The 25,267-nt window shown below is 52.9% G+C and overlaps 1 protein-coding gene across 1 annotated transcript in view; it reads right to left on the bottom strand.

Annotated features, from left to right (window-relative positions):
- Nucleotides 1-7,336: 7,336 nt before the first annotated feature.
- Nucleotides 7,337-25,267, bottom strand: part of ADAM33 (ADAM metallopeptidase domain 33) — a gene marked incomplete at its 5' end in the record, with an annotated part of 30,590 nt that continues 12,659 nt past the window's right edge. Inside the window, 21 exons of the mRNA XM_082482067.1 lie at nt 7,337-7,587; nt 8,893-8,910; nt 9,675-9,838; nt 10,140-10,385; nt 11,012-11,102; nt 11,728-11,875; nt 12,207-12,315; nt 13,143-13,220; nt 14,180-14,384; nt 14,921-15,029; nt 16,212-16,407; nt 16,769-16,858; nt 17,218-17,395; nt 19,657-19,799; nt 20,514-20,598; nt 20,712-20,878; nt 21,321-21,392; nt 21,509-21,574; nt 22,008-22,194; nt 22,759-22,835; nt 23,324-23,399. Coding sequence (XP_082338193.1) covers nt 7,536-7,587; nt 8,893-8,910; nt 9,675-9,838; nt 10,140-10,385; nt 11,012-11,102; nt 11,728-11,875; nt 12,207-12,315; nt 13,143-13,220; nt 14,180-14,384; nt 14,921-15,029; nt 16,212-16,407; nt 16,769-16,858; nt 17,218-17,395; nt 19,657-19,799; nt 20,514-20,598; nt 20,712-20,878; nt 21,321-21,392; nt 21,509-21,574; nt 22,008-22,194; nt 22,759-22,835; nt 23,324-23,399 — 2,557 coding nt within the window. The 3' untranslated portion in view covers nt 7,337-7,535. The remainder of the gene's footprint in view (nt 7,588-8,892; nt 8,911-9,674; nt 9,839-10,139; nt 10,386-11,011; nt 11,103-11,727; nt 11,876-12,206; nt 12,316-13,142; nt 13,221-14,179; nt 14,385-14,920; nt 15,030-16,211; nt 16,408-16,768; nt 16,859-17,217; nt 17,396-19,656; nt 19,800-20,513; nt 20,599-20,711; nt 20,879-21,320; nt 21,393-21,508; nt 21,575-22,007; nt 22,195-22,758; nt 22,836-23,323; nt 23,400-25,267) is intronic.

Genomic DNA, 25,267 nt, shown 5'->3' with positions numbered 1-25,267 from the left:
AAGTCCCTCAGCCACAGAAGGCTACTTTGTACTGAAACATCTTCTTTATTTATTTTTATGCAAACCCAACAAAGATAAAATGATCTCTTTATGACAAAAAATTCATCTTATACCTATTTCTTTAAAGCACATTTGGGTATAAAAGAAGTGGCAGTAATAGCAGTTAACAGCCCTCTGTCCCTGGGTGAGTGTCCCACCAGCTTTCCCTGTCCAAGCAGGAAAGCTGGTGAGCAACATCCTGACCTTCAGTACTTTGCTGCAGGCAAGCACAGTGGAGATATGCGCTGGGGAGGTGACAGCACTCAGCCATTCTCCTGGGCACTGTCAGCCCCATTCAGTCCCTGGCTCATCATGATTGTCCTCTGCAAGCATTCGTAGCATATCTTTAGTGTCCACTGAGTGAAGGAGGCTACACAAGTCCTCTTAGATGTGTTTCTCAAGGTAGTAATTTGGTGCATCTTCCCTAATTAGGCCAGAACAGCTCCTCCTTCATTTACATATCTCATCTGTTGATAAGAGCCTGGACACCTGGGTCTCAAGCAGCACATTTGAGGCCACACTGAAGTTTTTCCACCCTCATTTCTACATTTTCCAACTTCCTGATTTTACTCCTTTGGAACAGTTTGGTTTTATTGTCTCAGACGAGCACCTGGGATCAAAATAGACATGTTGCACGCGCACTCTGATATCCAGCTTCAGCCCTGCCTCCACTCACTGATGTTCCTCAAACCACAGCGGACAGCAGAAACAGGGTATTTGCATCAAGATGCCATGTCACCATGAAGTCACAGGGCAGGGCTTCTCCTCCACTCCAAACATTGCCCAAACTTGCACCGAGTCTTTCATTTGTTTCTCCAAGCAAGGATTTAAAACCGAAAGGAAAGTTGGAGAGGGAGAGCTGCATCCTGCTTTGACACTGCTGACACAATAGTGCTCCATCTCCAAGCTCGCTTTGTACTTCATAGCACCGGGACTTGAAAGACACTCACTTCTTTAAGAAATCCTTGGAAATTAGAGAGATAAGACATCAGCTTTAAGCAATACTTCAGTGACAGCACTCAACAGGACCCCAGTCTTTAGCGTGTGTGTATAATATTATAAATTTATTTCTGTCCTTCTCTCCGTATATAAAGAAATGTTGACGCAGTGAATTAAAATCAAGCTGTGCTTTATACTTTCATTTTTAATGGGACCGTTCTTGGCTCCAAGGAGAGAGCTATCAGCCCCTGAACGGCAGGAATGGGTGGAGAGAGCAATCGCCTTCTGCCAAAGACAAATAAAGTAAAAGGAAAGAAAAGAAGAAAAGGCACTGGAAGATGATGAATTGTTCAACTTCCTTGGCTGCAGGAGCCTCTTCATTAACCGCTTCACTGCCTTTTTTTTTTCCTTTTTTCTTTGGGGTTTTTTTTTGTCTTTGGCTCTGTGCATGTGTCTGCCTGCAGCTCTGTATACCCATGAGTGTGTTGTCTGCCTGCAGCTGGTCCCAGTTCAGGTGTCCATCCCCCTCATCTCTCCCACCCCAGGATGCAACGTTAAATGAGAAAAATAAAAAGAAGATGGGTTTACATTTTACACTAGAAATGTCACCTTGTACTACATCCCAGGGGACAGAGCCTGCCTGATGCCAGGACACCCACAATGACCTTAGTGCAAACTCGATGCACCTTGAAATTCAGGCTCCAGGGAGCCAAGGAGGACACTTCTCGTCCCAAAATGACATCCCCAGTGTGCTCCAGAAATGCCCCCTCTATTTCTGAAGCTCACTGGAAGCCACTCAATCCTTTGGTTCTCTCCCTTGGCCCCTCCATCACTTGGTCCTTCCTCCACATCCACCTTCATCCCTTTGAAAACCTTGCAGTGCCCAAGCAGGTCAGAAGCCCATGGAGCTCCTGTGGGTCAGGAACTGGTCCCTTGCGGTGGCTCCTGCACCCCAGGGTAAATGGGCATGATGGGGCACAGGTGGGACAGATGAAGGACCAGTGGGTCCATTTCACAAACTGAGGAAAACCAAGGCACAGTGACAGATACAACTTCATCACAAGTGTGATGGGTGACAGTGACCCCCTGAAGTGGCCAGGGAGGTACAGTCTTGAGTCCCTTTGCAACCTGGGCTTGCTTCTGCTCCATAGGGAAAAGCAGCCAGTCCCAATGAGGCCATTAACATGCTGGAGCAGTTATTCTGGGGTCAGGCATCCACAGAGCGTGGTGTCTTCCTCCCAGTGAGCTACATCAGTCCTGCCTCAAATTCAAGACCTAAGCCAGGCCCAGTGTCTTGCACAGCTCTGCCTGCAACTGATAGTCTCAGGGTGGAGTTGCCGGCATTGAGATGAAGCCAACTGTAGCCTCCCCACCACTGCCACTCAAGCTGTTTCCCTAGGGTGTCACATATATCTGGCCACCTCCAGGACCATAATGGCCCCACATGAGCCCTACCAGCACAGTAGAACCTTTCTCCAGAATTGAGGTTGTGTCTGTCTTATCACCTGGATGTCTGGTTCCAAGGAGACCACTGTGTTAAAAGTAAGCCTGAGAGATGTTAAAACACCCCCACGAACACTTCTAATCAGCCCCAGTAAGAGTGAAAGCATCCAGAAAACCCAGAGGCCCCTACTCATTTTATAGTAGGCTGGGTGACAAGCTCTGTTTTGCTGTTTGCAAAGTGCCTGGTGTGCAGGGACCTCAGAAGTCTTTGCAAGAATGCCGATGGCCATGAGACGCGACAAGAGAAGAGCAGCTGCGCAGAGAAACAGACACCGCTGGAGATGACTCACCCAAGTTACCGCAGCTTAACTTCTTCCCCATTTCTTTTGCACAGGCCTTGAAGCATCTCAGTGCAGGAGGAAGACAGAGACTGTTAAATCAGACCAAAGCTGGAGAAAACGTTTGTACCATAGGGAGGAAAGCATAGGAAGATGCTCTCTGGAGCAGTGTGGGCTCTCTATCGCTGGAGGGCTGAAGAACATATGGGGAAAAAGCAAAAAGCAGGTGCTGTCGGGGATCAGACGCCTTTCAGGTTAAAATCTGAACAGAGCTGGGCTTTGCTCCACCTGTTTTCCGAAACATCTGGATCTGATTGCTGTTGGAAATTGGATATGGGACTAGATGGACCAAGGGGATCAACCCATCCTGTCTCCCGAGATGTTGCTGGGAATTAGGAGCATGGTTGCACCCTCCAGCATGTACAATGTAAGGCATTTGAATGTGATACAAAAGCTTTCTCCTGAGCTACCCAGGAGGTTTTTGTCTTCCTTATTTCAATCTCATAATCTCTGTCACATGGTAAGTACAAGTACCACTGGATAAATGAGAAGTGACTGCTCAAACCACCAGTGAAGCATTAGCCTGAGCCTCTCAGCCTCAGCCCTTGCTCGAGAGCACTGGAGGTGGAGCATTTCAGCACACATCTCCATAATCACGGTCTCAGGTTCTACCTTACTTGACAGGAGGGGAAAGAGTGAGGCCCAGCCTCCCAGGAGATGCAACATTTTGTGGACCATTTTACCCCAAGAGACAGCGAGACCAACGCCAAAAAATGCAGATGGCTTAAACCAAGTTACAGCATTTGGCATACTCACTGGTCTCCACCTCAAAGTACATACTGGGACAGATGTGACATATGAGTTTGCCTATACAGCAGCAAAGCTGGGACAAGCCCCCCAGAAATGTTGAGGTGATGAAGGTAAAAGTGGTCTGACCCTCTATCCCACACCCACCCCTCCAAGCCTTAGGGAGACTGAAAGACATTTAAGCAGTAGATAGGACCATGATGCACGTCTCGGTGCCCCCGGGTTTCAGTGAAAGGACTGAGACAGGACTGTCATGATGGGAGGTATCCCTTCTCTCCTTCACCAAGCACATGCTGGCTGAGCAAGGCTCCATTAGCCAAGAAAGTGCCTTTGATGCTGAAGACATGGTACGGTGAAGGGCCGTGGTTTTTCGGCTCTCCTACCATCATTTTCCAAAGGTAACCAAACTGGCAGCGGACCCCTTTATAAAGAGGAAAGCTCCATTTGGACAGACTTCAAGCTCATCGAGTCATCAGAGGCACTTGGCAGCTTTCATGCCCAGCTCACACTTTTAATGGGTTTGCAGATGATGGGGCAGGGAAGAAAGTGCAAAGAGAAAAGCTGCACTGGAGGGTCTGGTCCCGGGAAATCCCAGCAGCAATTCAGAGGTAAGGCCGAGCAGAGGCTTTGGTGGTCATCTGCTGCCATCTAGTGTCATCTGAACACCCAAAAGCCCTCCCTGGATTCATTTCTCTAACCAGACCTCAAATCCTGCCTGTCCCATGGATCACAGGCCAAGTCGTACATTTGTGGGTGCATCAGGATGGACATCATCCATCTACACTCCCTGTGATCATCTCAGGTTAGACAGAGCTAGCAAACAGACCATTGTGCACCATCCTTAAAATACAACCCCCTTTTATACTGCTGCTCCCAGAGGGGAGCCAGCTTGCAGCTCAAGGGCAGAGGAGATGGGCTGGGCTGGGCTGGGCTGGGCATGCGGACTGGCAGGGCAGTTCTCAGCACTGCTGCTCTTGCCTGTGGAAAAGGGATGTGATAGGTCATTGTGCACCATGGCACAGCCAGTCTGCTTCAAGAAAAATCATAGAATGGTTTAGGTTGGAAAGGACCTTGAAGATCATCGAGTTCCAACCCCCCTGCCATAGGCAGGGACACCTCCCACTAGACCAGGTTACCCAAGACCACGTCCAGCCTGGCCTTGAACACCTCCAGGGATGGGGCCTCAACAACCTCTGTGGGCAACCTGTTCCAGTGCCTTACTACCCTCAAAGTGAAAAATTTCTTCCTAATGTTTAATCTAAACCTGCCCTCTTCCAGTTTAAAGCCATTCCCCCTCGTTCTATCACTACATGCCTGTGTAAAGTTCTTCCCCAGCTCTCCTGTAGGCCCCCTTTAGGTACTGGAAGGCCGCAATAAGATCTCCCTGGAGTCTTCTCTTCTCCAGGCTGAACAGCCCCAACTCTTTCAGCCTCTCTTCATAGGAGAGGTGCTCCAGCCCTTGGATCATCCTTGTAGTTCTCCTCTGGACACGCTCCAGCAGGTCCATGTCCTTCTTACGTTGGGGACTCCAGAGTTGGACGCAGTACTCCAGGTGGGGTCTCACGAGAGTGGAGTAGAGGGTGCATGCAAAGACATCTCCCAGGCAGAGAAAGTGTTTTTGGGAAGGGTGAAAACATTGTACTTATTGTACTTATTGTGCTGCTGAGCAGAGCCCTAGACCAGTACATCTTTGCAGGATCCCTGGGACCAGAAACGGGGGTTTCTATCAATTCTTTTCTAGCCTGAATAGCTCAAATTTAGCTCCTCAATTTGCGTGTCCTAACTTTGCACTGTTGGTGAAGTTTGGATAGCTGTAGAGGGTCAACTCCCCATCTCTCCCCATTGGCAATAGGAGGAGATGAAGGGAAGTGTGATGGCCAGGTAGGTGACATGAATGGGCAAGAAGCCAAGCCCAGGGACATTGCATCAGCTTGATGTGATCATTCAATTGCTGGTCTCACAGTAAGGTGTTTTTTTGACTGCAGCGCTGTCATCCCTCACTTTGTCATTAAGCTAAATGGCCTGGCTCATTGAGAAAAGTTTTTTCCAAACACTTAATCATTGCAGTGACTTCTCCAAATCTTCTCCAACTGTTTAACACCCTGTTAACGCCTATACTGGACAGCAGAAGGGCATTCATAGGCAGGGAGCAGGGCTTCCCCTCTCCAGGAGCTCCGTAGGCTCTCCCTCAAATCTGACCATGTCAGAAATCCTTGGAAGATCACTAAAAAGAATGGAACCTCGGGAAGGTTTAGGGACCAGTTCATTTATCCTGTCCTCTGGAGGTCATCTGTGGATGATCTCAAGAGGTCCCTTTCAACCAAAATGACTCTGTGATTTTGTGACTTGTTATGAAAGTAAGAGGAGCTGATGGATCCTATATCCCACCTGGATATCCACCAACCAAGAAAAATATGGAGGTAGCAGAAATGCTTCAGGGAAGACCCATGTGCATGACAAAACACTTCAAAACAGAGTCTGATCTTAATGGAGTAAAGACAGATTAGGTTAAGGTGGCCTTAACCACAACATGCAATTAGCAGCCCATTTTATAACACTGGGGATAATGAAACACCAGAGCAGTTTCCTGAGGGTTGTCCCTGAGCCTACATCAAGCTCAACTTTTACATTGGTTTGACATACCTCAAAAAATTTGTCCTAGGACAGATGGAATCTACACCAGGGTAGTTGACATGTTGCACACAGTTGGACCAAATGATCCTAGGCTTCAGGGCTAACAGAAGGGGTTCCAAGGCTGGCTGCTTGCACTGATGTGGTGGGAGACCCAGAGTCCTTGTGTCTAAAGGCTCAGGGAACATCTGAGAAAAAAAAGAGCCAGAGGAGCCAGCTGACTGTACAAAGCCTTTGTTCTCATTTCAGACCCTGACAGAGCCGCATGTCAAGTCATAGGAAAGTGGCACCGTATAGTACTGTGCAGGTCAACAGCACCTTTCATCTGAGGATTGTAAAGCCCTTTCAAGACATCAGTTTGTTAAACCTCACAACACCCCTGTGAGGTAGGTATTACCCCCCATTTTACAGACGGGGGGAACTGAGGCACAGAGAAATGCAATGGCTTGGCCAAGGCCTTTGGGCAAGCCAATGACACAGACAGGAGGTCTTCCTGCGCTTGTTCCCGGCTTGTGGCTCCTTCCCACTTTGGACAGCAGAGTGTTAGCAGCTCACAGAGCCACTGTTGGGCTTGCCCCATAAGCAGGGAACATGCAATGTTTAAGGAGGGCTCCTGAGCCCCTTAAAAGCACCCTGGTAACCAGCTGCCACCAGCACTTCAGACATTAAACCGTTTCCCAGACAGCTTCTCCTTCCAGGTATGGTCCCCGGATTGTCACTTGTTTTTCTTGTGCAATCAGACAGGAGGCCAGGAGGAGCCTGAGAACTTGGATCCTTCATGAAAATGTCCCGGCACTGTATGGCACAGTCCAAACTGGAAACCACTTTTCTCTCATGGCAAATGTTCCCCTGGACAACAATGCCCAGCATTGAACTCTAGTGGCAATGGGTGGTGGTGGGGTCTCACCAAGCCAGGAGGAGAAGGAGGAGGTAGCTAGAAGGATATTACACAGCTTTTGCTGCCACTGTTGTCAGTATCTTCCATCAGCGTTGGATATTCACTTGACCCAAAGTCACCCCACGTGCAATGTCAAGAAGAAACTAAAGCTGGGGCATAAATTGGCCAGGTAGCGATGCCAGGAGCTGTGGTGGAGTCTGCATCGTGGTAACCCCACCATCAGCCCACCCCAACCCTTAGTTATGTCGTGGTACCAATTTCCCCTCTCCTCCCCCACCACTACAGTTTTTGTGCTAAATACATATTCTGTCTTATAAAAATAGTCCTCTGGTATCAAAAGACAAATAAACCAAGAGAGGAATAAAAGACCCCTGTCGCCAGCAGCAGTGCAAATCAGGAGATCCAGCTCAGGAAGGATGGGCTTAAGGTGTCCATGTTTGTCACTTCTTCAAGGGGAAGGAGGTTGATTGGACTTTGATGGCTGGGACTGGCCTAAAGCGAGAAAGAGAAAGGAGACAACTCATTTGAGTGCAGGGACCAAGCATCCACCACTTCCACTGCAACCATCCTTCCACAGCTCAGGGAAGACAGACCAGCTGCTGAACCTAAGACCAGAGGGGACCTGGGACTGTCATGATCACCCATGTCTTCTCTCAAAGATACAACCCCAAATTGTATCGCTTTCAAGTGTTTTCCTTTGGTGCACCCTCAAAACCCTATAGAACACAGTCCACCAAAGCATGTGTTGGCACTGAGCAGTAACCAGTGTTGAGAACTGTGAGCCCATCAACTATGGGAACCATGTCCCCGAAGAGGGTTTCTGCTCTCCACTTCCCAAAAACAGCCAAGGTGGTTCGTGCACTACCAAGAGACATCACCAAATCAACTAACTCAATATGGACCCTATAGTCCATCCTGGGAATTCATTAAATACCACACTTCATCCATTCAGGAAAGAAAACAGTTCCCTGGCCTTCTCTTACCATGTTGATGGTGTCAAGTAACAATTTCAGATGAAGACACAGGCATGTCCTGCTCCCTGGCATAAGTCTGGCCCTGCCAGACAACACTTTTTTATATGGGCTCCATTTCAAGAGAAGATGGCCAGGCACTGTTCTCAGTGTGCCGCAAGGACAGAACTACACCATCAGGGGAGGAAGAATAGTTTTCCTGCTGGGCTGTGCCAAATGTTTCTCTTTCGGGACCACAGAACAGGCTTGTTTTATCTATTAGAAGAGATGAGCTATAGGGTTTGAATTACATTGAGAAATTTTGGGGCATATTCAGCCTCCTTGTGGTGGCAACTACAAAGACATAGGAACCTAAAATGGTCCAAGAGAGTCAAAACAGTAATTAGCAAAGCAGACCATCTGGGGATGAAGGCCAACTTCAGTCCAGCATGGTGCCTTCTCTCCATGGCTGGATATGGCCCACAAACCTGGCCAGCAGGAGCGGATGCAACCATGATCCCCTGAGGCTCCACTGACCTATTTACAGAGGACTTAGCAATATAGCTAAAAATATATATAGCTGAAAGCAGTAGTGATATTGTAAAGGACTTGGACTGAATCTCCCAGCTCCAAACTGGAAAGTCCGTGTCCTCCATTCCCTTGAACACAGGTGTCCAAACCCTGCTATTGTATGGGTACCCAGAGGGCCTATGTCCTGCTCCTCTAAAAGCCTCTCGGAAGGGGAAATTTAAGCCCTGGTCTCTTGGGTCCCAGCCCAGTGCTTAACCATGCCTCACAAGCAGCAAAGACCATCCCCCCACGGTCCTGCACGGTGTTTGTGACTCACCTTTGAGGTGGCATCGGTCTGTAGGGAGGAAAGACGAAATAGAGCATCAACATACATCCCTTCACTACACTATCCCCCAGAGGCCCACCAACCCCACTCTCCACACTCTGGGACGGGGGCCCATCTGCACCCTCAAAAGATGGCATCTCCCTTAACCTATCAGGAACCTACAAGACCCAAAGTCCCAACCTTGGTCACTGCTGGCTAACCTCGTCCAAACACCGTGGGCTCCTACCAGGTGTAAGGATGGCTGCAGACCCCAGGCACCCACAGGTACAATGTTTGGGTGGGCAGGCCTTTTTCCTGCACCATGCAAGAGGGAACATGGGCACAGGGTTGTTTTTGCACATAGGGTCCCCATCTGAACAAACACTTCAGTTGCAGTTGCTCCCCAGGGAGAAGAATTTGGGACGTCTTCTGATTTCCTTCCTACCTGTTGCTGCTGCCCCTAGATCCAAGATCCCCTGCTGCTCCTGTACCAAAGATCCTCAGTGCCCTACAGGTCAGTTACCCCAAAGCTGGTGGGCTTTGAACACCTCTGTAGCTCCAGCAGTGTGCACAGACCCACACACCCCAGAGCACAGAGCATTTCTCCAGCTCCTCAGCATCCTGGCCTGTACACATCAGCCGTATTGGGGAGGAGCAGGAGAAACCCAGGTCACAGTGAAGACACCGTGAGGGGCAGACCAGAGCACACCACAGTGACATTTGGAATTTCCCACCCAGACATGACCCACAGGACCCCAGCAGTGGTGAGATGTATCTCAACTCTCTCAACTTACTTTAATGGCCTCGTGGGGGGGCTCATGGCACTTGTACCTGACGCCTTGAAGTTGGTAGGAGGGACCATGACCAGCAGGGTCTGTCCATGTGCAGGAGGCAGTTCTTTGGCCAGAAGAGGACTTCCAGGCAGTGGCCGGCGTGGGGGCTGGTGCTTTGGGACTACCTGGGATCACAAATTGTATGGGGAGAGACAACATCCTCAGAGGAGCATCCAGTGACGACCTACAAACCTCTCTCCCTTGCTGCAGAGCTGAGCTGCTTCAAAGCATATAACACCACCACCCAAACTACCTTAAAATATTCTCATTATCTACCAAGCTTTCTTCACCGTTGCAGCAGATGCATCTCTTAGAATGGCATGACAGCTTCTCAGTAGTGCCCAACCCAAAAGAGCCACAGGCAGCCAAAAACCTGGGTATTTCTATGAGTCTGGCAGGGAAGTACAGTCAAAGAGCAAAGCTCACCAGCGGAGTCCTCACGGGGCTGCAGGGAAGAGGTTTCTTTGGAGGTGGCAGCTTAGCCTGGGAGACGATTGTTTTGGTGGGGACCATGGGCGATTTGCTGACTGGTGGAGGCGGCCGGGCAGGCTTGGGGTCCCTCGGGCGTGGAGGGATGGAGTGAGGAGCCGGGCGAAGAGGGTGAACAATGTTGACGGGCTGGGACCCAGGCTGGTGAGCACTGGGTTTGGTGGGGAATACAGCCCGTGTTGCCTGCAGGGATGAGAAAAGCAGAAGTATGGAGAAAATCCTTAGGTGAGTTTTCCTGGGTGCTAAAAAGCAGATGTGCCCTCAAGGTCTGGGTGCTAGGGAGTTGCAGAAGGAGCACTGGGTAATTATTCCACTTTCTGGGACCAGCACTTTCACCATGCCGCCCAAAAGCTGAACACATTTTCTCCTTGCTAATCCAGTGATAGCACATAGGGATGAGAAAGGTGCTGGGCTCAGGAAATCTGGACCAGGGCCAGCTCTGGTCAATCCATACCAGATTTTCACCAGATTGAATTACAGAGATGGGAGACACCATCCCTCTGCCTTGACCTCAGCCACTGTGGCTATGCTGAAAAAGACCATTGCTTTCTACCTAAATTCAGCCCCGGGCTTACTCATCCCAAGGTGACCAGAGCAGACACAACCACCAGCAGAAGCATCTGCCTCCCCAGAGACCCAGCACAAAGTTATCAGTGGGATTTGCAGACTAAGGACTCACAGCGTAGACACAATGCAAAACCACCACAGAGTACCAGTTGCTTGCCCAGTTGCTAGAGGGAGATGTGGTAACCCACAAGTATCAAGTCCCAGGGAGGGAAAGCAAACCTGGAAGGTGAGTTATTACTTACTTTATTAGCATGGCTGGAGGTGGAAATGTTCCGCAAGGTAAAAGCAGCTTTGGGATGACCACCAGTTGACTTCCGACTAATGGTTTTGTTCCTGCCCGGGATCACAAACATAAATTGCAGACAGCAAAATAAAGCAACCATTTTTGCAACAGCTGCCTCCTGAAATGCTGCACATCAGCGAGATCCTGTCTCAATTAACAGATTGTTAACAGACAGTCTTGCAGTGCTGGGTAAGCAGGGATGACAAGTGTCTTGAGATAATGAGGGTAATGAAGTAGGTTGTTTAGTTCTGTTTATTTTTCTCAAATTATTGCAGGGGCTCTGCAGTATGTGAGTGTCTGTACCTGTACTGGAAGGGGAAACCGAGAATATCTAAATTCAGAGCTAATTTAAAGCCCTTCCAGCTCTTGCAACCTGCTAGGATCAGATGGCGAGAAAGCTCCTTGGTACCAGGCCACCTTTGTCGTGACTCTCTGGGGTTGTCCTGTCCAACAGACCATTCCTGTCCTCTGCTCAGGGGAGAGCTGAGAGCCTCAGATTGTCCCAGAAGAGATCTCTTCATATCTCAACCAGGTCTCACGCCAGTTTGAAACAGGCCCTCCAGCTCCCCCACAACCATTCCTACCAGGCTGGATGCTACCAGTGGCAAGGAAACGTTTCAAGGTCTCACTAGGTGCTCAAGAGAGAAGAGAAGAGAACTAGGACGCATCACCTACCTATACGTCTCCTGGCTCCTCCTCCTCATCTCCTTTAGCCATTTATTCAAGAGCGAGTTCTCCCGCCGGTACCAAAAGTAGATGCTCATCATCAGGGCCGGGAGGAAGAGCAGGAAGATGAGCAGGGTTATTAAGATGGCTTCGTGGTCTGGCAGAGAAAGCACAAAGATGAGTAAGGGGCTGGGAGAGCCAGCAGCCTCCAGCTTAACTCAATGCAAACATCCATCCAGTCTGCCCATTCCTGGCCACCCAGGCTGGAGACATCATTGCTGATCACATCTCCAAAAAGGGAGCAGTACCATCTGGTGGCACCTGATTAAAATGGGTGGCCATCAAGCAGCCAGAGCTGGGAACAGTCTGCCTGAACAGACCTGAGCCAGCAGAACTGTCAGTAGCTCTATCGCCCCAACTCCCCCTCTCGTGGCATCTCTCCAGCCCCACCAGCATCACAAAGCACCAGACAAGAAGTCAGGACTCACTGTCACGCTGCACAGGGCCACTGTCCACGCTGCCACCCAAACCCAGCTTCTCACAGTAGGGGGGAGCCCAGCCAGCATCGCAGTGGCAGTTCTTGTTGCTGTTGCATACCTGCAGAGAGAGACAGAGGATCAGAGATACGAGGGACATATGGAAATGATGGTCTGTACAGCGAGGCTGACAGCAGATGCCAAATGGCAGAAGTCTGGGCTGAAGGAGCTTAAACCCTTTCAACCTTTGTTCATCACTTTGAACATTTTTTTGTTCACCCTTTGGACATCACTTGGAGCGTGTCTGTGTTGCCCTCAAATCTGTAATTGCAATGTACAGAGATATTTTCTTGCCAATACTTTTATTTCCCTGCTCTTTGCAGAAACCTTGAAGACAGGTATCTTACACCCCCCGTTTTCACACCGTTTGACTAGACAAGTCTGATACCTTTAATACTTTGCATTAGGCCAGAAGTCATATGGGATTTTCCCATTAAACCATAGCCCTGTTGTTGCCTTATCTGACAAAGCCCGGCATTCTGCAGAGGTCAAACCTTTGTAGCCTTTAAGCTTTAGACAACAGTGGCTCTTTCTATTCATTGAACCACTTCCCTGCCTTTTTGCAGTCCCAGTTGTGTTTCTAACTCTTGCTTTACTCTCAGAGGGAAGAGGCACCTGCTCTGAGCTCTTAACGCTCTCCAGTCCAAATGAGACCCTGATCCAAATTTTGCAGATGGGCCTTACATCATGAATTATCTTCTTCCTCTAACTTGGACACGGGTAAGCAAAGATCTCAGCTCAGTCTCACCCATAGCTGATGCATGTGAGAGTTATGAAAAGCAGATGCCCACTGTGTTGCAAGGCTCACCCCTGTGGGAGACACTTGGTTTTGCTTAACAATCTGCGCTCATCTCAGGAGCCTGCTGTAGATCTCAGGCAATAACTCACCCCATGGCCGTTGCACTGGGAAACGCACTTTTCCAGCTCAAAAAGGGAGGCATTCTGGCATCGGCGATCTTTGCAAACCTGAGAGAGAGACGAGAAGCCAAGGTTAGGGAAAGATCCGAGAGGGGAAGGACCAGAGATCTTCTGGCTTCACAGATGGGAGTCCTCTGGAAGGACGCTGTCCATTGGAAAATGCAGGTTGGTTAAATTGTGTTGTTCCAGGTCAATGCATTTCACTCCATTTTTCAGCACAGCCCAGGAAACCTCTGCTATTCTCCCATCCGGGATGGCTTAGCAGAGACCAGCCACCACCACTCCCATCCCCTCCCCTAACAGCCCACCTGGCAGCTCTTGGAGAAGGCATTTCCCATCTGGCCCTAGAAGGCAGGCATCAGCCAAAAAAACTAACGCTGGATTTCAAAACCAGCCATCCTTGCTCATGAAAATGTCAACATTTTGGCCTTCCATCCCAAAGTGGGACGAAAATTTCACAATTAAAATGCCAAATAGGAAAGGCCGTATCTCCCCAGCCAGCTCTGCCTGGCATGCATCCCTGCTACTGTATTGTCTACCAGGCTTCTGCCCTTTCCCAGCTGAACTGACCCTCTGTAAAGTACTTGGAGATGCAGGGGCTGCAAAAAAAACCCCTAATGCTCAGTTAGCAGCATCTATTTGGATCTGTTGTCTTGATTCCTAACACAGCTTTCCCCCTGGGAAACAATTCATTCACAGGAGGAAGCCTCATCCATCAAGTCCTGAGGCATGCAATTCTTGTTGGGGTTGCTCCACTATGCTTTAAATCAGTAAAGAAGTATGGAGGCCAGAGAGAAGAATTTGGTGGCCTACACACAAGCATCTGATGATGTCTAGAAATGCCCCAGTTGAGATGTCACCAGCCCAATGTCTGCAAGCATGGAGGAAACCACATTCTATGGCCTGGCTGTAACCCAGAGAAGAGCTAATGTCCACATTGGAGGTGGGATAAGAGCCAAGGAGATGATCTCCTGTAGGAGACCCCAGCCCTATGAAGAGGTACTCACCATCCCATCTCCACATTTTGTCCCCGTCATCACCAGCCCAGGGTCGGAGAGGTCTTCCTCATCGTCCTTTGCAGTGTACATGTAGGTGCCTCGGCACTTCACCTCCCGCCCGTTGAAGCGGATGGTGGTGTCGATGGAGACAGTATTGGTCCCCTGTGGCTTCTTAGCTGAGCTCTGGCACTGGATCTTGCCACACATAGCATCCCTAGGAGCGGGGCACGGCTGAGGTGAGTGCAGGAGATGTGGGTACAGGCCACCTCACCCTCCCTGCCCCATCACCCCCTGTCCCACTGCCTGCTGGCTCACCTCCCTCTGAATTTATGGACATTTTAGGTTGTGATGGGAGAGGCTCAGCAGGTTCAGAAAGGACTTAGATAAACCATGGACAGCATAGAGAAATGCTGGAGGGAACAGGCAGGGGGTTCCCTCTAACATCCCTGGTCTAACTGGGAATACTGGAGAGCACACACTCCCTAAATAGCATCTCCTGCTGATGCTGTCTTCAGTTTTCCCTTCAGGCTGGGATGGGAGATGATGCATGGTAGGACAAACTCCCAGCAGTGATGGGGACTGAGCCCAGGAATGACCCGGTGGCTTCCTCAGGTCTGAAACGGAGCCAGCCTGAGGGGCGATGCCAGAGGTTGAGGTAGGACCCTGCCAGTCCCTTCGCAGGGGTGGGCAGTGGGGAGCTGCGGGTGCAGGAGGAGATGGGACATCCACGGGTGCCAGCGCTGCACCCACCTCTTGTCGCATTTCACATAGCGCCCTTGGCTGTCTTTGCCGCAGTTGCCATAGGTGTTGCCGGCCATGTTCACATCCTGGAAACAGGCATCCGGGGCTGGCCAGGCGCCTGCGGGGAGAGAGGAAAGATCCCGCCTGGGGTGGGGAAAGCAGCCAGCAGGGAGAAATACCAAACCGGGCGCAGCGGCTGCATGGTCATGGAGAAAATACCATGGAAAAGTCTCCCAGAGAGTTGCTGCTGCGGGTGCCAGGACACAAACAGCACAAGAGGGGTGAAAACCCCTTTGCTCTGGGGTCTTGCAGGGGACTTTGGCCCTGGGGGAGGATTCCCTCCTGCGCAGCTGCAGCTTTCCTGGGGGCACCCACAGGTGCTGGCCCTGGGGGTGACAGCACCGCTGTGCAAATGGGTACCTATGTGCCCTGTATGGGGTGGGAGCAGTAGAGGGGTGTACACGGGTGCAAGCGGGGTGTTGGGAGTGCGGGCCTGGGGACCGTAGTGTGCACACGGGCAGGGTGCGGCACACAGCTAGGGGTGGCCATATGTAGTGTGGGGACCCTATGCAGCATGGGGTCATACGCAACTGGGGGCCATACACAGCAGATGGCCATATGCAGCGTATGACCTATGGGCCATATGCAGAGCGAGGACCGTATGCAGTGTGGGGGCTGTATGCAGTCTTTGGCTGTGTACAGCATGTAGATATATGAAGTGTGAAATCGTACAAAGGATCTGGCCATATACACTATGGAGGCTATGTACACCGTAAGAGCCACATCACCTATGGGCCATACGCAGTATAGAGTCTGTAAACAGTGTGAGGGCCATATGCAAAATATGGGGTAACTAAAGTGAGAAGGCCATATAGTCTATGCAGGTACGAGCTGTATGCAGTGCTAAAGCCATATGTAGTGTATGGGCTGCACTACAGCGTGGAGGTCACTTGCAGCATATGGAGTCACGTGCAGCATGGGGGCCATATGCAGCAGGGGACTGTATGCAATGTATGGGCAGTATGCAGTGTGGGACCCATAGGCAGCGAGCGGATGGGCACAGCAGAGGACCAGGCACCTGTGAGTGTGTGTACACAGCACCCCCGGCCCTCCACACCAGCCCCACGGACACAGACCCCAACCCTGGATGGGGGCAGCACAACCCCACCATCCACTACCTTCCAGTCCCACGGGCAGGGGCCACAGGGACCCCACATGCAGGGACAGCACTGAGACCCAATATGGCACCTGCTCTGGAAAGGGGTGGCAAGGTGGAAGGGCTGGGGCTGGTGGGACTCACCTGGTCCCCAGAGCTGGACGCACTGCTGGTGGTGGGTCATGCACATGCCGTTGTTACAGTAAGCCTCGCCGTAAGCGCAGGACGAGCCATCCAGCAGGTACACATTGGCTGGGCAGTAGGGTGAGGCACCCGTGCAGTATTCGGGGAGGTCGCAGGATCCCGCTGCTTCCCTGCAAATCGTTCCAGCTACCTTTAGCTGCCGCAGGAGGAGAGAGAAACGTCAGCACTGAGTGGCAGCAAAGGGGCCAAGCTGGGATTGCTGCTGCCTCTTGGTACAGCTTGCAGCCATAAACCATCTACAATGTCCCCCGTGTGACTATATGAGGCTGTCAAGGTATAAAGCCAAATTCCTGGGCTGGACCCCAGCCACAAAGCAGCCAGCAGAGACTCTCCTGCAGACGCAAGTTTAAGCATAACCCTCCTCATCTGGCACCGGGGAGGTTGAGCTTATGGACATGCAGCACCCGAGTCCCGAGGGAATGGTGGGGGCCGTATCTCCCTGCTCAGCCCATGGGCAGGCGGGTGGCCATGGTAGGAGACACGGGGAAGGGGCTCACCTTGCAATTCTGGCAGCAGTCGCCGTGGGCACACTGGGCCCCTGCCTTCAGCGTGCAGTTGTGTGCATTGCAGCATGGGTTGGTGCACTCCTGCGTGGGGAGAAGATGACACCACCATGATTAGAGAGTCCATCCCTTCCCCAGTGCAGCCCCCAGCCCCTCGTCCACGCATCACAACATTGCTCTTCTCATTTTGCCAATGGGGAAACTGAGGCACGGGGAGGGATGAGGAAGACCTGCGCACTCTAGGGCAAAGTCAAGAAGAAAGCCAGGCCCAGGTTAAATGGCTTTAGGAAGGTGGGACTGGGAAAAGCCCTTGGGATGGAGTCCCAGTGGTGACCAGCAAACCCCTTTCTCTTGGAAATACCCCTCTCCACGTGGGCCACGTCTTGCCACCCAGCAGCTGCAAAAGCCTCTGTGGGAAAGTGATGCAGCACCCAGCACCATACCTCCACCTCCCCGCAGTCACAGTCTTCTCCTTCCTCCAGAAAGCCATTGCCACATTTCCGTCCCACCACCAGGTCCTTGGTGTCGGGTAGGTTGAAGAGACACATGCCACCTCCCTTCTGGAAGTAGTTCTCCAGCTGCCTCTTGCTGCAGGAGCTGAACACGCGAGGGAAAGGGTGTCTGCGCAAGGGACAGATGGGGAGGGCAATCAGGACCAGGAGAAGGTGAAAAACCACAGTTGGAGCTGGGAAATAAGGACATGGGCAAACTGGCACAAACCCTTCCACGAGCAGAAGCCACCATCAGCCAGATGTATCAAGACCGCTAACATCTCCCACCCTAACTCACACAGCTGAGCACCAGCCTACCAACCACGGAACACCACTCTAAGCCCAAATATTTGCCAAAATGGGATGGGGCAGAAAAGCAGACCTGCTATACGCCACCCCCAGAGCATCAGCCCTCCAGTAAGAAACCTCTTGGAGACCCCCATGGTCTGAACCTCAAAAGCCCAGGGAGCACCCATGCCTGCAGGGTCTGCCAGGTTGATGCCGGTGTAGGTGTCACCTCCATGCCTCAGTCCCCTGCAACTGGGACACCGCAGATGCCTCCATCCTAAGCACAAGGCAGGTCTCCACATCTGCAGTGCCTATCTGCTCAGGATGTCTGCTAAATATGTGCCTGCTGTCACTGAACCGCTGACGGGAAATACCCTTTTGGGGCTATTTAAATACCTCTGAGGCTGAGACAGAGAAAAATCCCCTAAAAATTTAAGAAAAATGGAAAAGAAACAAACAAACAAAAAAAAACATATTAAATAATTCACAAAGCCTGAGCAGAAGAAAAAAAAAAATAGAGCATACAACATGTAAGGTCATTTTTCTGACAGCCCAACTGGCCTTCTGTAAGGAGCTGGAGAGAAACAGTGATTTTCTAGAGAAGCTCTGAGTGTGGTTCTTCTGTAATTTTGCACAAGTTTGTGGCTTTTTCTGTGTGATGTACTAAGAAGGAGGAAGCAGAGAGTAAGAGCTGCGCACAGCTCTCCGCTTCAGTGCTGGTTTCATTTCCTCCTATCAGTGAAAAAACATTTTATTTCACATTAGTATATCTCATTTCCGAGATGACACAGAGGGCTTTTTCTAAAAGTACTTTTGAAATCTGGGGGAAATCTCTTGAGCTGTAGGGAAAGCTGTAAGTCCATGCAAGTTACAGGAGGGCGAGCAAATAAATATACGCATAAGGTGGTACGGGAGCGTGCAAACAGGAACAGGCTGAACACAGTCAAAAATACGTTCCCTGCCCACGTGGGGAAAAAATACTTCAGCAAAAATAAGAAGGAAAAAATGTCCCAGGGAGAGATGTCAGCTCAGAGAGCTTCGCCTGTAGGGGTGAGCAGAGGCGCAGCTGAGCTACAGCATCTGCTACTGTTTTGCACCAGTGCATCCAGCTGCGGTGGGTGGGGGCACTACATTTAATTAGTAGAATAACTAAACAAACAAGTGCACAAGTGCCTCGCCCTGGAAAGCCGGTGCTTTTCCCCACCGCAATCCACCCAGGCAGAGACTAAACACCATGGGGTCAGCACCACGGTCTGACAGTCCTGAGAGCCACAGGAAAAAGCCTGGGGACACCCTGACACCGCATGGTGGCTTTTGACTGTTATTTATAAACCGGCAGAGCGGGTGAGTTCAAATAATGGGGAATAAACTGCTGCTTTTCTGCAGTGCAGGGAGAGCTGGGATGACTGTATTGTTGGGAGCTGGAAAACCCAACAGGAGAAGGACTTCAGAAGGGAAAGTGGCACCAACCGGCTGAATTTCATACAGCTCTGGACCAAATTAATGGGTAAAAGCACAGGAAAACAAATCCTGGAGGGAGGCCAGAGGGCATGAAAGCTAATGACTGCCACTGTGGAGCATCCCGCATCCAGGTTTAGTGGGGCTGGGGTGAGGGATGTGAGGTCACCCCACCACAGTCCCACAATGCCATGAGTCCCTGTCGGCATGGCCGGGGACTGGGCACCCCTCGGCCCTCCAGTCTTACAATAAAGAATAATTTCACCATGCTGAAGTGTGGGTCAGCACAGGAAAACTCCTTGGATTCCTGTAATGTGTCTAGCAGATAACATCCGTTTGCTACCATCCCTGGCTCTTTTGGGATGGGGCTGCTACCCCTCTGCTATCCTCTGCCACCCCTCGGAGACCACCAGCCCTGCCTGCTCCTGGGCCCCGGGATGTCCTCACTCCAGGGAACTGAGATGTGCAGGGCAAACGGGGAGGAGGGCAACCAGACGGCTTCCCCTTTGCAACGAGGCACTGCACCCGCAACAGTGCCTTGCAGGACAGGACCCCCTCCCCACTCCCCAGCCCATCCAGCTGCAAACAGCATCCACAACCTGCTGGTGGGCTTAGGGACCGCATCCCGTCCCCACCGCCACTTACCCGGTGGCCGCTGCCATGACACAGCCGCCTTGCTCCGGGGTGGCCTCCACGCAGCAGCCCGTGCTGTCGTGGCTCATGCCAAAATTGTGGCCGATTTCATGGGCCATAGTGGCAGCTGCTCCGATGGGGTGCTCCGAGTGGTCCTGCATAGGGATGGGGCATGCGTCAGCACAGCAGCCAGGAGCGATGGAGAGGGGCGATCCCACAGCAGGGAATGTGGTTGGGGTGATGGAGGGACCAGAACATCCCTGGGATTGCAAATGGATCCCATGGGAGGGACAGAGAAAGGGATGGAGGAGGATTCATGGAAGAAGCAGGGTTTGGTCTCCTAAAAGTCCTACGTGGGACTGTTGCGAAGCTCTTTTGCTGGAGCTAACTGCTGAAAACTGGGGCCTTGGAAGGCACATCCCAAAACCCAGAAACCTCGGTGCCCCACACCACCACCCTGCTTAGGGACCACAGGTCACCAGGGCCACCATCACCCCACCAGGAGGAGGATAAGAGTTATCTGGGGCAGAGATGACCCTACAAAACCAGAAAGCACATGCAGGGAACAAGCAGGTGCTATTCAATATGAGGGGGAGAAGCAACACAGGAGATCCCAGCACTGCTGATAGCTGCAAGCTGGGGGTGTACATGGGGCAGACCTTTAAATGAGCCCTTTCTCACCCTCAGTACTTGGCCAACATCTGAGAGGTGTATGGGGCTACCAGGATCATCATCCCCTCTCAGGCTGCATCCCAGAACCAACCCCAGATGGCTGGTCCTCCAAGCCCGTGAAGAACCTCAGCAAGATGGAGCAGCAATGGGGTCCCCCAGCCTGGGAGGAGCAGCAGGGAACCCCATGCCTTTCTTACCACGCTGACACCTCCAGAGTTATCCGCGCTGCACATCCCCTCCAGTGGGGCCATGCCAATGGTTGTCCCCCTGAACGTCTTCCCTCTGCCCAGAAAGGAGAACAGAAGTGCAGTTAGCACCCCAGGGGTGGTCTGGAGACCTCAGTCTGAGCTGGGAGCCCCCTGCCCCAACATCTCCGGGTCCCTAGGGGTGCTCACGTCAGCAGCTGGGCGTTGTCATGCTTCTTGCGTGACCTCAGCGCCTTCTTCCACTGCAGGAAGGACCAGAGCGTGGTGTTGGCATCGCTGGTGACGGCGCACTGGTCCCGCTCTGTCCACACCTCCAGGCCTATCAGGGCCACCTTGATATTCAGTGACCTGTAAAACTGCAGGGAAGGGACAGGGATGGAGGGAACGGAGACTGGCATTTGCTGTACATCCTCCATCATTGCCACGGCGTTTCCCAAATCCACCTGCAAGCGTGAGCTGTACAGGCACAGGTGTCGACACAGGAGCCAGTCAGGGTGGCACAATGCCATCCATCAGCTGACAATGCTTAAGCATGTCCCTGCTCCTGTCAAGGATGCCAGCACTGATCCCCATGGCCACAGCAAGGCGAAAAGCCAGCACCGTCTTCACTGCTGCAGCTCAGCTGACAGGTGGCAAAGCATTTTCTACCACATGCTCACATCTGCCATCTCAACTCCTAGCCCCAGTGACATGGTGACAGTCCCTGAGGGCCACCACCAGGCTAGCTCTGAGCTCAGGTTCTTTCACATGCTCCGGGAATGATGGAGGTGGTGGCAGGTCCCTCTTGCCGGCTGTTACCTTGTCCACGTAGTTTGCGATCTCCACTATGCGCTGCTTGGTGAGGCCCAGGTTGAGGTTCTGGTTCCTGTACTGCAGAGAGATGGGGATGGGGAAGGGTCACCAGAGGAAGAGCAGACAGGGAGACAGAGAGGGGTCCCGGCTTTTCTGGCAGGGGACCAGGTTTCTGCCCCCCCCGCAGCGCTCACCAGTGTGTGATCAGCAACAATGAAGAGCTCCATGTACTTCATGGTCCTCCAGGCATCTCGCTTAGCCTGCAAGACAGACAGCAAGGCTTGGAGGACTGAAACAGCAGGCAGCCTGCGGCTCTGGGCGTCACAGGTTCCCCAGGCACTGCAGAGCTGCCCAGGAAGGACGGCCAAGAGGGGAAACTGAGGCATGAGGAGACCAGGAAAATTTGGGCAGCTTTAGTGCAATTCCCGATGTCACCTCACATCACGTCCCACATTGTATGACACAGCACCGATCCCCAACCCACACATCCTCCCTTCGAGATCTCCTGCCCAAACTGAAACTAGGTGAGCTGCCCATGAACACCCCTCATGTCCCATCTGCCTGTGCAACCCTGCCCAGATGCCAGGGTGACGGGCACCCCACCGCAAGCTGCAGGCATTTAGGAGGGGCACAGATGGCCCCACTCTCAGCCCTCTGCCCCTCCACAAGTGAAGGACCCCAGGACGGATTTACCCGGTGGTGCACCGGCTGGAAGAGTAGAGCGATGTCAGCAATGGTGCTCCCGAAATCGTCGCTGTGGCCGCAGGTCCCACCTCTAATAGGCAAGTGCTCTGCTCGGTGGATGATGTGGTGGCCCGCCTTGGTGGTCCCCAGGGGTTTCAGGTAGTAGCTGGCGTTGCTGCTTAGCACTATCAGACCCCTGGCAACAGAGAGAAGACCCCAGTGGCACCTGTGGTGCTTTCACTCTGCTCCCCCAGCCCCTGCTGAGGCCCCACAAACTCACTACACCTCAGCTTGGTCCATACCCGGGGTCAGGGCAGAGACAAGAGATGGGTGTCTCTGTCACTACAGCCCTACGAGCTAATACAACCTTAGCATTAAAACCTCCGTGCTGGTCAGACCACACAAACACGGGATGGGATACCAGCTGGTGCCTGCAAGCGGGGCTAAGCTCAGTTCTGGGGTACCAGCTGTGGGGTGCGGGATCTCGCCTCCTCCAGAGAGGAATTTCCTTGAAGGCAGCTCCTGCTGCCAGAAAAACGGCTTCTCCCAACCCTGCCTGCCGCCAGGGTTGGCTGAAGGATGGGAGAAGGGGAGCGATGGAAAACCAGCCCCACGAAGCATCTAGAGCTGGGCTTGCAGGACCATCAGTGCTGCTCCAGGGTCCACCCAGAGGGGGTCCCTGCAGGGAGAAAGGGGGCAACCAGATCCATCCCCCTCTTCGTCAGCCCCACAAGATCCCCTGCCCCGCACATCTCCATACCGTATTCCCGAGCAGGTGCTGAGGACGACCCAGGAGCCGCCATAGCCCCGGACGTGTCCATGGTAGTAACAGTGGTCCTGAGAGAGAGGCGATGGAGATCTCCGTTAGAAACCACCACGCAGGGACGGGCAGCAACAAATCCCATGTTCTCAGCCCCAACAAAACACCCATTTTGCATTTCCCAGCCAGGCGAGCGGTGTCCCTCTGCACCGGGCAACGGGAGGGACGGAGCCAGGAGGCTGCCGGCTCCAGCGGTTCAGCCAGGGACACAGACAGCCCCGCGCCCGGCTCGGCTGGCTGGAAGGGTGACAAATGGCCGGTGGGGGGACGTCGGGGAGAGGGAGGGCTGCTCGGGCCCGGCGCTGCCTGTGTTTATTTCCCGAGGTGCTGTATCGCGGCCAAGAGATACAGGAGCCGCGTGTTGCCGCATTCCTCCCGCGACAGGCGCCGGGGATGCTGCCAGCGAAAACACCGCGCCGTGTCACGGTGGGGCTTTTGGCTTCATCCCAAGTGCCAAGGCACCCTCAAAAAAGGAGGTGAGCTACACCCATCACCCAGCACCCACCGTGTGGTTGGGGGCCACCGTCACGGGCTGCCCGTCCGCAGCGTAGTGTGTCTCGGTGTAGCCCGGCGCCAGCAGCCTGCAGTGAGAGGAGAGGGGAGAGAGGTGAGGACCCTCGAGCTGCTCTGGGTGTCCCGGCACAGAGACACACTGAGCCTCTATGCCCAGCCCTGGGCAGCCATGCAGGGCTGAGCCGTCTGCATGGTTCCCCTTCGCAGCCCCCCCTTTGCAAAGCTTCGGGCAGTGGAGATGGCAGTGTGGCCATCACCGCTGCATCAGGGCTGGCCGCTGACCAGCGGTTGGTTGCCCACCATTCAACCATGAATAGCAGTCCAACATCTCCCTTTGTGTCTCAGAAAGGAAGAGGCTGCCCGTACTGCTTCGAGGTCCTGCTGGTCTGGGACAGGGGACCTACACAGGAGGAGCCCGGCTGCCCACCCACCCCCTGGTTCAGTGGCCATCTCGCCACCACTGAAGATGAGCAGCCAGGTAAGGTGACAGCTTCTCCATAAGGACCAAACCTCCCTTGGGACTACCAAAGTCCCCAGAGCGGGAAGCATCCTGCTGGAAGAAGAAGGGATCAACACCATACTCAGGGTCCAGCTGAGGACACGGGAGGTTTGAGGCCTCCGACACAGCCACCCCCTCCAGCCCTGGGCATGTCACTCTGCCTCACTCATGGCACAGCAAGGGTGATGCACCTGGCACAACACCTCAGCAACAGGGTGCGGGGGTCCCCCAAAAACCAGAGCTGATCATGAGAAAGCTCAGGCTGCTTTTAGCAGAGTCTGCACCCTCCCCCTGCCTTCACCCTGTGTGCCTCAGCTTCCCCCCAGCTGCAGTCCATCTCCTACCAAGGCTGGTCCTGGGGCCACCCGTGACGCAGCCCCGTCCCGCACTGACAAATTGCTTCCTGCCATGGGGAACAGCCAGTGCTGAGCTTGCAACCAGCAACCGTGTGGGGCTGGGGGTCCTGGGGAGCTTACGGGGGGGGATTTAGACTGAAATGAACCCACAGGTGGTGGGAGAGAAGAGGAAGGGATGGGGGTTTCCCACGCCCAGATGCCAGGGTGATGGGCACCCCGCCATGAGCTTGCAGCCACCATGGGGACAGCAGGTCCCCCGAGGGACAGCGTGCATGCAGGGGTCTCAGCCACTCAAAGAAGGACAAAGCAAGGCTGGGTTTAACCCTGCTGACAGTTTGGCCCTCGATTCGTGGGGTTTGGCCCCATCCCAGGGGTTTTATTCTGCAGAAGAAGAAAATAAACCAAGCAGCCGACCCCAGAATAGCCCTCCCGCCTCTTGGTTTCTATTTTGCAACCAGTTTGGCCTCAAAAATGTCGCTGTGGGCCCGTTCCCGCCTTCCCAGCCCGCCTGTGAGTGGGTGCTTGGCACCAGTAACTCCAGTTACAGCGGAGAAAGGAGACAGGAGCTCAGCCTGGGTCCTAGATAGGGACCCGTAGGCAGCCTGGCAAGACAAGTGCCCAGCTAGTGTGGGGGCAGATGGGCAGCTGGCGACCGGGATGGGGACAGGTCACTGAGGACAGCAGAGAGGCAAGAGCCTCCATGCCATGCCTGGGGAATAGGGGGAACTGGGAGGGTTGAACCGATCCCCCAACCAGGGTCACAGTAAGTGACCCCCCCATCCAGTGGCACAGTGAGTCCCAGCATGGCTCAGACCACTGGGATGCCCTCTCCAGGGCAGGCCAAGGACCAGAAGCCCCAGGAGAGGAAGGGCAAGGACACATGTATTCCCCTCCAGCACAAGGGAAGGCCTTGTTGGAAAACACCACAAAGGATTATTTTGGAGGCCACATCTCCCAGTACCATAAGAAAGAAGATTTGAGGTCTCGCATGGCCTCACTGGCCCATGACCTAGCAGGGCTAAGGAGCCCTGTTAGCTGGCACAAGACAGCAGTGTAGATGGCCAGGGGTGCACTGGCCTCC

The sequence above is a fragment of the Vanellus vanellus genome (assembly GCF_965231255.1).
Source record: "Vanellus vanellus genome assembly, chromosome: 4".
Classification (NCBI taxonomy): domain Eukaryota; kingdom Metazoa; phylum Chordata; class Aves; order Charadriiformes; family Charadriidae; genus Vanellus; species Vanellus vanellus.
This window is presented reverse-complemented; position numbering and strand designations above follow the sequence as displayed.